The 12,524-nt window shown below is 36.6% G+C and overlaps 1 protein-coding gene across 6 annotated transcripts in view; it reads left to right on the forward strand.

Moving 5' to 3' along the window:
* The first annotated feature begins 247 nt into the window (after positions 1 to 247).
* Positions 248 to 12,524, forward strand: part of LOC145691014 (zinc finger MYM-type protein 1-like) — a 309,663-nt gene continuing 297,386 nt past the window's right edge. For 2 of the 6 annotated variants that reach the window (XM_081766527.1, XM_081766525.1), the window contains exons 1-2: positions 248 to 634; positions 4,669 to 4,830. In XM_081766527.1, the coding sequence (XP_081622653.1) occupies positions 476 to 634; positions 4,669 to 4,830 (321 nt within the window). In that variant the 5' untranslated portion in view covers positions 248 to 475. The remainder of the gene's footprint in view (positions 635 to 4,668; positions 4,831 to 12,524) is intronic. The other 4 variants (XM_081766528.1, XM_081766526.1, XM_081766529.1 and 1 more) reach the window with 3 other exon arrangements.

Genomic DNA, 12,524 nt, shown 5'->3' on the forward strand with positions numbered 1-12,524 from the left:
ACACACACACACACACACACACACATATATATATATATATATATATATATATATGTGTGTGTGTGTGTGTGTGAATAAAATTTTTCATTCATTAGAGGTGGCCCCCTCAAAATCTTCTTGGGCCCTTTATTGGCCCCCCTGAAAAAAACTCTAGCTACGCTACTGATTCTTTGTCAAACCACATCCTTGCTCTATGGCTATGGTTTTCTCCAGTGTTTCAATTGCGCTCTTTATAAACTGCTCAATGGGTAATTTTTTTTTTTTTTCAGTAATAGAAGCATTGTCAAGAAGTTTAATATCAAAAGTGTCCAACCCTGCATTATCATTTACTCTATACTATTGTGCATAGAAAAGTTTAAAAACTGCATTTATGTTGAAAATACTGACATTTATATACTGGTGTTTTATGTTGCACTCATTTGATGTATTGTTTATATATGAAAAAAACTAAAAATTGTAGGTGACACTAGAAAGAATGGAAAATTCCCGTGAAATAAACGATGCAGTGGATAATCTAGAGACGGTTTGTCGTTTCTGTTTACGAAATTTGTGCGAAGCTATGAAAGTGAATATATTTGACGAGGAACATAACAGAAACTTTGTTCAGAAAGTTATGACTTGTCTGGCTCTTAAAGTAAGTACAGGAATGTTTGAATATAAAATACATGTTTCATTTGAGGGGCGTTAATCACCAAAGACCGTATAGGTTTACTTTTGGCGCACCGCTAGAAAAGTTTTTTTAAAAAATTATAATTCTTTACCTGATTTCCTTCTTATTGTCGCCTGAAAGGTTTCCACTGTGCGACATGAAAATATTTCACTTAGCATAGATAAAATTCAAGAGAGACACCAGAAGTAATTGTTGAAAATTTACAATTCTTTTACGGTTAGCGTATAAATACGGCTTTCGGGTATGTAGCATAAAAACTAGTGCAAAAATCAAACAAATCTGTGTTAGGTGGCCATTAAAAAGCACGATGAAAGTGGCGGGTATGTGCGCAACCGAGAGTAGTGGGAGGAAGTAGGCTTTAGCAGTGATACAGTTTTCATAACACTTGTCATGGTTTCATACTAGTAACACTCCACTTGTAAATAAAAAAGGCTTAAGTTTAGAGTTGCCCCTCCAGTCTCTAGGTGCCCTTGGACTTTGCAACATACAAAAAACAGTGCTTAAAGTATTAAAAATTATTACATTTCACTTGAGTACTCCGTTGGCTTTACAAAAATTTAAATGATTTTCTTCATTATTTTTGAGCATCCATTACACCTGTTCGCCATATTTTACAACTACCATGCTGCTGAAACCTTCCGCGAATGCTTCCGCATCCGGCAAATAGTACTAACTTCCACATATCTTTTCTCGTATTAATCATAACTCTCATGCCGAACTTAAATTCCTAAACATCAAATAAAAACTTCAAATTATCATTTCTTGCCTCATTTCTCCTGTAAATTTTCCTGATTTTTATAAAAAGCGGAGGGGTAACTCTAAACTTAACCCATAAAAAATAAATGTTCTGTACATTGTGCAGAAATATGCCGCCGGTGGAAAATAGCATCTAATAGAGCCCTCTTTCGTATCCTCTCATCATATCCGTGGTACACTTGTAATGATTTTACAGTGGTAACCCTACATTTGTAAACCTAAAATACAGCTGTATTACTTTGTATTTAATTCCGTCGCCTGCAGAAATTTGTTCCTTAGAAACATATCTTTTCATGCAAAGTATTGAATTTTACGGGAAGGTTCTAGAACACAAGTCTCCTCATACAGGTTAATAGCTAAGTTGGTTCTTTTCTGCACCAACTTAAAATATTTAATTCACATAGTATTGCCGAGCGAGTGAAGGCGGGTTAGAGCCCCGCAGGGCACGTTGTTTTCTGTCTTTATTACAGTTAAGTGGGAAGGGGGGCCTGCGTTCTAGAACCTTGCCAATTTTACCCATAAATCTTCCATAATATGGTTCGCCAAAGCGGGACTAGTTGGTAACAAATGCGATGGGTCTGCCGACTCACTCACGAAGGACTCCTGATAAAAATACGTTGTACTGATCTTTACGTACTTCTTAATATAATTGTTAAGAGCCATTTCAGAAGGTCAAAATGATAAACAGTTGCACAAGTGAAACCATTATACAGAATTATATATAAATTGGAAAACTCCCGCCTTAGCTACTGGGAAAATTCTGTTATTACTTTAAATGCAAAGTGAATCCCGTTACCGTACTCCTTTGCATGTAAAATTTTGAGGCCAACATACCATAATTGAGTACGCTAAAACTCAGGTATTCCAATTTAGTATGTAGATATCATTCAATAAAATTAAAACTGAAAGTCCAATCCAAGCTAATGTTGGAAGCTGCGTAGGCAGCAGGGTTGGCAAAAACCATGGTTTTTGAAAAACCAAAAAACCAGGATTTTTGGTTTAAACCCGGTTTTTTTGGTTTAAACCAGGTTTTTTTGGTTTAAATAATTTCCCCTATGTATTTACATTAGAAATGGACAGAAATTAGTTTGTTTCACCTTGGTGTTATTATGTAACAACAAAGTTATGCTGGAAGAGGTCACATAAGCTTAAAGCAGAATCCAAACCGCTTCTCCGCTTACATCCAAGGGAAATTGTCCATTTTGACACGAAACCGGGACTAATTGGACACAAATGCGATTGCCGACTCAGTGACGAAGGACTCTTAATAAAAATATGTTGTACTGATCTTTACATAGGCTTAGTTGTTAATATAATTGTCAAGAGTCATTTCAGAAGGACAAAATGTTAATAGTTACACAAGTAAAAACATTACAGAATTATATATAAATCGGGAAACTCCCGCCTTAGCCATTGGAAAAATCCTGTTATTACTTTAAATGTATTTGTATGTAAAATTTTAAGGTCAACGTATCATAATCACTACGCTAAAACTGAGGTATTAAATTACAAATTTGGTATGTAGATATCATTCAATAAAATTAAAACAAAGTCGAATCGAAGCTGGTATTGGAAGCTACGTAGGCAGTTGATACATTTTGCCAATTTCTATCAATATATTTTAGCAACCTTGGCTTCTTTATAAAATAACAGGCATTCAGGCAAGCAGAAATATTCAATTTGGTTTCGTTTCGTATGTTTAGGCTTAACATCCTTATGAAATACCAAGGTTATCAGGGAGAAGACTTTCGTTTAAAGGGACACCTCGAATCGCTACTTGGTTTACACTTGAAAGATGGGTTGTGGTTCGACCGAGAATTGAACAATGGACCCCTTGATTATAAGGTGAAAGGTAGATAAACGTAATGCAGATGGTGTGATATGTAGAGACGTCACCATGAAGTTCACACGATTTAAAGCATTTTTGGTTCTTTTTTTCTTTTTTTGGTTTAAACCAGTTTTTTTTTTTGAAAAAACCAGCTGGTTTAAACCAGCCAACCCTGGTGGGCAGTCGATAAATTTTGCCAATTTCTATCAATATATTTAAGCAACCTTAGCTTCTTTATAAAACAACAGGCATTCACGCAAGCAGAAATATACAATTTGGTTTCGTTTCGTATGTTTAGGCTTAACATCCTTATGAAATACCAAGGTTATCACGGAGAAGACTTTCGCTTAAAGGGACACCTCGAATCGCTACTTGGTTTACACTTGAAAGATGGGTTGTGGTTCTACCGAGAATTGAAAATGGGACGCCTTGATTAAAAGGTGAAAAGAAGATCAAAACTAATGCAGATGATTTGATATGTGGAAACATCACCATGAAGTTCACACGATTTAAAACATTTTTCGTTTTTTTTTTTTTATTTTTTTACTTTTAACCTTTTTTTTTTTTTTAAACCACCTGGTTTGAACCAACCAACTCTGTCTACGAAAGCCATCTATCCGAGGAAAAGTAGAAGTTTGTTGCTACATTTGATGAAGCATGGATTTATCTGTCAGATTTGGCAAAATTCGAGCCGTAACGTATATCCCACGAGACGCAAAAACCGAGTCCTGAGTTCATCCATCAGTGCACAGCAAGTTTCTCGAAGGGATTTGTGGTTGTCGCGAGATACTGCTATGAAGGCAAGTTAAAGATTCGCTAAAAGCTGGAAACTCAACTCAGTATTTTATTAGCAACATATCCTCACACCAATTTATCCAGAAAATATGCCCCATTTGTATGGAAATAGAATAAATCAAATTCGTGTGCATATGGATGAGGCCTCATCACATGTATCCCATTCTACACGAATATTTCTGCAACACCTGACGGTAGACACTGACCTCCATGCTTTTCCTTTCCAGGACATACTAGTTAAGTCACCTGATGCCAGTCCCATAGATTTTTGCGGGTTTGGCATATTGAAAAGAGCACTTGCATCTTGTCGTGTCATGCCACCACTATTCGTGGCCTCTGGAAAGCTTTCCAGGAGGAGTGGCTCAAGATTCCCTTTCCTACACTTCAACGGAGTCTCCTACAATGGAAGTTACGGTGCAGGGCTATTGCTAAGACATATGGTGCTCACGTTGAGAGCAGCCGATGGTGGTCCCATGGTTTATCCTAAGATAGGAGAGACGTCAATATAGGACACACATAGACTGATCAACGTTCTGTAGGTATGAACTCTAATTCATTACATATATTGTAACTCTGAAAATTCCTATACATAAGACTGAAAAATCTTCTTTTTATATAGGTATCTCCAGAGGATGATCTTCCCAAAGTCATCTGTGAGACATGCGCGAACAAATTGGATAATTTTGATGAGTTTCGAGACATGTGCCATCGATCTGAAGTCTACCTCACGAAATTGGTGTCCACTCGAGAGGCCAACAACAGAGTTGTTAGCAGGAGACAGGTAAGTCTTCAGTAGAGGAGTACCTTGTATCTTATAAGTTCAGTCTATTAGATGGTTTTATATATAAGAACTAGCCGCTCTATTTATCGTCTAGGATCTTAGGAGTACACTATACTAATAGTTATTCAGGGTGATCAGTAGCTTTCACACGTCTTCAAACGGCATGCCCAGTCATCAATTGCAATACGTATGACAATACGCAGTCGAGTGAAACTGCTTACTGCTCGCTTCACTTCATGTTTTACGCTGTCCAAATTTCTGTGTCTTGAAGAGCAGTCTTCAGTTTCCAAGATATTTAAAGTTTGTAACTCAGCGAATTTAAGTTGGAACCTAAAGATGGACAGTCTTTGTGCGCAGTGCACTCGAGAAGGTTGTCCTTAAGCCAATTTTGTGGAGGTGCGGAGTCAGGGCTGAACTTAAACCGACTAGATTGATGCTTCGAATCGGGCCCCGCGCTAGAATGAAATCTATTCTTGGTTGTCAAATTCAGGTTTTGTCCGGAAAGTATAGGACTGAATTGGTTTAAAAGAAAAATATTCACAGTTTTTTACACGGCCTCTTAAATGGCCTGGACCAAACCGTGGCGCCCTTTCATGACTCTTTTCAGTCAGGGGAAGAGGAAGAAGTCTGCAGGAGCGACATCTGGCCTGTAGGGTGGCTGGGGAGGCTGTATGATGCCATGTTTGGTCGGGAAGTACATGACAGCAAAGGCCGTTTGGCTCGGCGCATTGTTGTGATGAAGCTTCCATCATCCCGCGATTGCTGGACGGACACGAGTGACTTGTTTTCTAAAGGAAGGGGGGGGGGGGGGCGAGCATTCAAATCATGTTGTGTGTCTCACTTGCAGTTTTGCCCAGTTTGACGCAAAACTTCACCGCGTAACGCTGCTCTAACAAACGCTTCATTGTGGACATGACAAGACACCTTGAAAGGGGTTCACCTTAAACTCGATCTACACTCCGTGAAGGCTTGGAGACGACTGGTGCGCTGGTAGCTAAGAGCCCCACCAACCAACCAGCGCAGTAACATTCCCCTCCATCACCACGTTTTGGTGGAATAAAATCAGGCCTACTACTTCCTGGACAAACCCTGTCTGCACAAGAGCACATTGCAATATGCACTTTTCGTGACAATCCCAGTGACTATGGCATCTAAGAAATGATTTCTTCCAAGTTGAAACTGATGTAAACTTAGTTGCGATGATCAATTCAGTAAGAACATTTAAACGATTTGTCAGTGTTGTCCATTGAATCTGAAATTAACAGGTGTTTGAACTTAGATAAAATTCTAAAAGACTTTGCACGCAAAAAGAGTAAGAAAAATAATTTAATAAAAGGAATAATGTTGATTTCTTTATAGTTTATGAATGTGAAGTGAGTTTTAGAAGTTCAAAACGTATAATTCTGTCAATGTGCTCTTTTTTAAAGAAGTATAAGTATTTATTTTTAATAAATTCTTTCACTGTCTTTAAAAATGATATTGTGACTGTATTCGTTACTTACAGATTTACATGTATGCCATTTTGTATTAAGTTATAGCTAGCATCTGTTTGATCTATTAACTCGTATATATACTTTGAAGTTCTTCTATTCTACCATAGAGAAATAGTCTCCTATTTGAGCTACTTTTCCTCATTTCATGATTCTGGGTAAATTATTTTAAGTCACTGCAACAAGACTGATTTCAATTGAACATTTTGAGTAGTAACTAGAGGAGGAATCACTATATTTGGAAAGTTATAATTCTATATAATGAATAGACTTCGGATTGATATGCACTAAAAAACAGCAAAATACCCATGCAAATATGTGCTAAAAGTCACGAAAATATGCAAATATGCACCAATCAAAAGCTAAAGTTAAATGAGGAATTTTAGTATCTTTAGAAAAAAAGGTTGTATTACATGAACTACATATACTTGGTGTATAACTATGATGCATTCATGCTACAGTACACAACTATGTAGTATTCCGGTACGTGACGTTTGGGCGCCGCCGTTTGGGCGCGGACGTTTGGGCCCCGCCGTTTGGGCACTGGACATTTGGGCGCGAAGCCATTTGGGCGCCAGACGTTTGGGCGCGAGTTAAATTAAAAAGTCATCGTGTTAGGCGCTGAGTACTAAGTTCGAATCAAGATATCACAAGGTGTCTACTGTAGTGGAAGTCCTTGAATTGTACTGGATTTTGTTTTACATACTAGAAATATTGAAATTTGAAAATTCTAAAAACTGAATTAACAATTAAATTTTGTAAATTTAAGTTTCAACCAAAGTTAAGTATGCTTTTTATTTGATAACTTTTCAAGCCAAAGGTAAGTAGACCAGACTAGATATGATTGACTGCATTACGTACATAGTGAGCCTATTCCATTAAAAAACTTAAAGCAGGACTTCTACTGTAGTTATGCAATAAGTGTGAATGTCAAACACATTTCTAGTGGCTGAATGACCAATATATGTACACTTAACTATTATTTTTCACTTTGAAATCGTTCTTTATTTCCTTTCGCCAGTTTCTTTAGTGCAGATTAAAAGCTTACAATGGGACGAAAAAAAAGTGTTAAGTTTTGATTTTTATATTGGAATGTTAATAAAAAAAAGTGATACAAGAAATACAGCATACTACAGTTCCTAAACTCAATGTCTTAGACACCCTGTATTAATAGCTTTCGCTCAACTCGATTAGGATTTAGATTTTTGGGCTGTTGGCATGTAAGGCCATTTTGCCCGTCACGTTTGAGGGGGCACACTATCCGGGAAAAGGAAAGGAAGAAAGGATTGGGGAAGGAAGGAAGCGGCCTGGACCTATAAATTAGGTACCACCCCGGCATTTGCCTGGTGTGAATGAGGAAAACCTCATTCAGGGTGGCCGGCCTGAAAGAGCGTGTTACACATTTTCGACCGAGTGCCCCTACCGGGAATCGTACCCGGGACCGCTCGCACAGAAGGCGAGAGCGTTAGCGACTACGCTACGCGGGGACACTTCTCTCAACTCGAGTGCGCGGAAATCTTTTATTGGTGGTTCTTTATTGGACTTAAGGAAGGTAAGAGTTTGGCAAACGTAATAAGGAAGAGAAGAGTTTAGCAAACGTAATACGAAAGAAAGCAAATTTTAAGATTCTAAGTATGTAATTATTAACTTTTTTTAAAAAATACAAAAATTAAATCAATATTTTTTAATTAACATTAAGAAAATTATTAACAGTTCGTCTGATTCCTTCATTTCCTAGCTTTCTTATATAATACAAAAATTAGATCAACATTAGATCAGAAGTACAAGAATCGTGAACAAGCGAAAAATCAATCCATGACGAGGTTAGGCAACAAATGCCACAAACGCATTAAACCATTTAATTTAGATGAATAAGATAGAAAATAGATAGATAAATGAGGTGAGATAAAGATAGAAGTGTAGGAAAAGTATATATCTTGATTCGCGCTTAGTTTTCAGTGCCTAGCTTACTTTATATTTCGTAAATTGTGAGTTTTACTATGTACCTCGCGCCCAAACGTCTGGCGCCTAAACGGCTTCGCGCCCAAACGGCAGCGCCGAAACGTCCGCGCCCAAATGGTGGCGCCCAAACGTCCTGTCCCGTAGTATTCGGTGTTTTCTGGAAAAAAAAAAAAAAAAAAAAACTGCATTTGTCAGTCAAAAGATTACTGTACATCGAAAATGTTCCTTTCTTCTCACATTTCGTTAAGAGACAGTATATTAAAGAAGCAATGTTAATTGCCGATAAATCTGAAATTCGTGCATCGTTGTTCCCTGGAACACTTTACATTAGACAAGAATTATATGCCAGGATTTTTCGCGTCTATTGACTGTGCGTTTCGAAGAAATGCTTGTCCGACTGGTCTTGGTGACGTCTGTTTCGTTATTGAAGCAAAGAGCTCAAATGCACTACAAAGTCCTAATCCCCGCTCTTCTAACCTCGTTATGATCTTTGAAATTGAACTGAAATGAGTATCGATAGACGCAAGGTCACTTTTAATGTTTCCAGTTCCGCAAGCGTCCAAGGCTTCTGGAATACATTTATTTTTTTTCGAGTTCAAACAGCTCAGTATGTATCTGAAATCAAAATACATCTCGTTATGTAACCTATATATAAATTTACAAGTAAAAAAAATGCGCCAATTATCTGTCAATAAAGAATAAATATACTCAGAGAAATAAATAAACATTTCTGGCATAAGCATATAATAAAACCTGCCTAGCGAAATTGAACAGGACTAGCAAAAATTTCCGGTAAAGGTTTTAGAGTTAACGAAGATAGATCTATAAAAAAAATAAATTAGGTACATACATATAATGGACATAGTGAGATAAAAAAAATGTTGTACATACGCCTACCGTATTCAGTTAACAGTATTTACTTATGCTACAAATTAATACACATAAAACTTACAGTGAAAAAAAAAAAAAAAAAAAAACCTACATACGGTTTCAAAAAGTAAATGCTATGCCCTTTTCAAGCTCCTCCCTCTAGTTTTGGCTTCCTTTTGATCTATTGTGTATATTATGCTCCTTGTTCCATGTTCTATACCAGCTATTGGTATTTGGAAATTACAATGTAAATTGCATTTCGTTTAAAAAGTCGGACGGTATCTAGGGCCTTATATGACGGTGGACTAAAGGTTAAATGTGTGGGGTAACAAGTAAACGAAGACCTTTACAGACAACGTAGTTCATATACCTAACCTCTCACAGAATATCAAATTTTTCTAAACCCTGCATTCTGGAACTTGAAAATTTCCGTTAAAAATATATTTTAACATCCGTTGTTTGCAACACAGGTTCCGCCTAATCAAGAGAATTTGACCATTTTTTAACCTTTAAATTCATGGGACCGTGAAATATATCCGTTCAAAATAAATTTCCGTTTAATCAGGGGCCTGTTTTGAAGGTAGTTTTTACTGTATTAAAAGTCTACATTCAAAAACCAAAGAAAGTAAATCCACTTGAAATTACTTTTTGTATCCAATTATGTGTAAAACCTAAAATATTTTCTTCTAGCGTAACACTGTCCGTTTCAAACAGTAATAATTTACAATGTATAATATTGATACTTTAAATGGAATAAAGTGATTTGAGCGCGACATGAAGCATGAGTGAGAAGTTAAAGTTATTGAAAACATAACAGGAGACTTACTAGGAAAGTTACGTTTCGAGAGACTGAGGAGCATATCAAAGCAACACAAGCTTATATTTAAATACTCTTATAAACTCCTTAAAGGAAAACTTGGGAACTTATCTCCTTATCTCAGAAAGTAACTGTTGTGACAAGTTTTAGATTTTGTAAGGCAAGTATTTTAATTAATTTAGAGCTCATTTTTAAAAGGGTTGTTCATTATTTCCCGAAATACATTCTTGAGCAGTTTCTTTGAGATAAACACTGTCCAGCATTAAAAAAAAAAAGTCAAATCAGGGTTATTTTATAGTTATATAAACTCCTTACCAGACTTGAAACTGCTATGAAAATATAAGAAGGCCAAAAAATAGAGCGCTGCTGAAGTTTGACCTTTTGCTGTTGAACAAAATAGAAATGTCCTCTTCCGAAGCTTACTTTGAAAAAATTATTTGTTTAGCATACACTTTGCAAAATATAATTTCTTCTTCTTGAATTGTTAACGTCTCTCAACTTCAATCCATTGTTTCAGAAGATAACTTCTAGAAGATTTTTCAGGTCCATTTAATTGTAGTGCGATATCTTTGTCCAATTTTTGTTCATTTTGTCCCACCAAGAAAAAAAAAATGTACCATTCAAATTAACAAAGGAGGGCATTTCAAAACTTCGGCGACGACGCCTTTAAATTCGAATTTTAACAAGCTTAAAATTTCGTTCAATTTTTGTGCATTAATGTACCACCAACAAAATATTTTGTACAATTAAAATAAACGAAGGAGAGTCATTTCAAAAATTGGACACTTCGATTACCTGAAGTGCCATTTTCAAATTCGAATTTTAATTAGTTTAGAATTTTGCCTAATTTCCATACATTTTTTTACCATAAAAAATTGTATCATTCAAATTAACAAAGGAGGGTCATTTCAAAATTTCGGCCACTTCGATCACATGTAGTTTGACATCTTTAAATTCGAATTTTAACTAGCTTAGAACTTTTTCTTTTTCTTTTTTTTTTGTACCACTAAGATAGTTGGAATTCGAATTTAAAAATTTCTCACTGCAGGTGATCCAAGTGGCCAAATTTTTAAGTGACCGTCCCTGGTTTATTTGAATGGTGCAGAACTTATTCTTGGTGGTACAAAAATGTTAAAGAATTCGACATAATTCTGAGCTAATTAAAATTCGAATTTGAAGATGTCACACTGCAGATGATCGAAGTGGCCGAAATTTTGAAATGGCCCTCCTTCGTTTATTTGAATTGTACAAAAGTTGTTCTTGGGTGGACAAAAATGTACAAAATTCTGAGTTATTTAAAATTCAAATTCGAAGATGTCGCACTACAGGTGATCGAAGGTGCCGAAATTTTGAAATGGCCCTCCCTCGTTTATTTGAATGGTGCAAAAATTTTTCTTGGGTGGACAAAAATTGAACAAAATTCTAAGCTAGTTAAAATTCAAATTTGAAGATGTCGCACTACAACTTCAGACCCAGATTTTCCTTTTCGTATTCTTATACTGCCACAGGACCACTAATTTAAAATCCACACATACACAACCGTAACAACTTTAACTTTCGAGATGGGTGACGTGAAAATTTTGTCGTAAGTGATTTGGAAAGTGTCTTAAACTTCGCTTACATTAGGCGATCTGGCAACAGTGTTCATACACCCAGAAGAAGTTGGTTGAGAGAAGAGTGGTAGAGTAAAATTCTACCTTCAGTTTTTACCGCTTAACACACCAAATTCTCCTTCCTTTACTAGTATTGATTTGTATTAACATGATTGCAGGCTTAAAACACTTCAATTGTAAGTTTCTAGAATATATACCAAGAACCTAGAAGTAAGAATGAATATTGTTAGTTACTAGATTTCTTATATAGAAGGTCATTTCTTTCTCATGGTAGTGAATTGCAATCGCCTGCCCTAGGCTGTAAAATCCCTTTTCCATCACGATCATATTCAACATGACGGTCGTGTCGATAAACAATTGTACGACGTTAGAGTTTCTATCGAAAGAGACTTCCATTCAATTCAGCCTAATCTTGTTTAGTCCAGTCGTCCTTGCATAATTTCCAGAGTCCCTCAAGTGTTTTGGTTTAACTTTTGTAATGTTCCGTTTTAATAGATCAAAGCCACAAAAGACCATGCAAGCGTATGTATGAGCGCTACGTGGAGCCTGTCTGTTTGAGGTGTGCCCTCGGAAAATATGCGAAACATACTTCGACCCCATCCCCGAAAAGCTTTGACGTAGGAAACCCTCCCTCTGCGTGGGCAAAAGAAATGAATGACCTCAGCTGTGTTGCCAATTTGTCATTCAATCTTTTGGTCTTGAAGAATGAAGATCGTAGGCTACTTAGAATGGGTAACAAGACAGAGTACACCGAAGTCCATAAAATAATTCATTGTGGCAACGCTTCCGCATCCAGCAATTGAAAAATCTCGGCCGCAGGGAAAACACATGTCGACAACAGCTCCAGAAGGGACACACTCGAAATAGACAGGCTCTAGCAGGTTAAAACTGTCGTTATGTCATCATCCTAGATGAGGCACAGGGTTGTTTGATCAGGTCAAA

The sequence above is a fragment of the Thermobia domestica genome, chromosome 7, assembly GCF_964235325.1.
Source record: "Thermobia domestica chromosome 7, izTheDome1.hap1.1, whole genome shotgun sequence".
NCBI lineage: Eukaryota > Metazoa > Arthropoda > Insecta > Zygentoma > Lepismatidae > Thermobia > Thermobia domestica.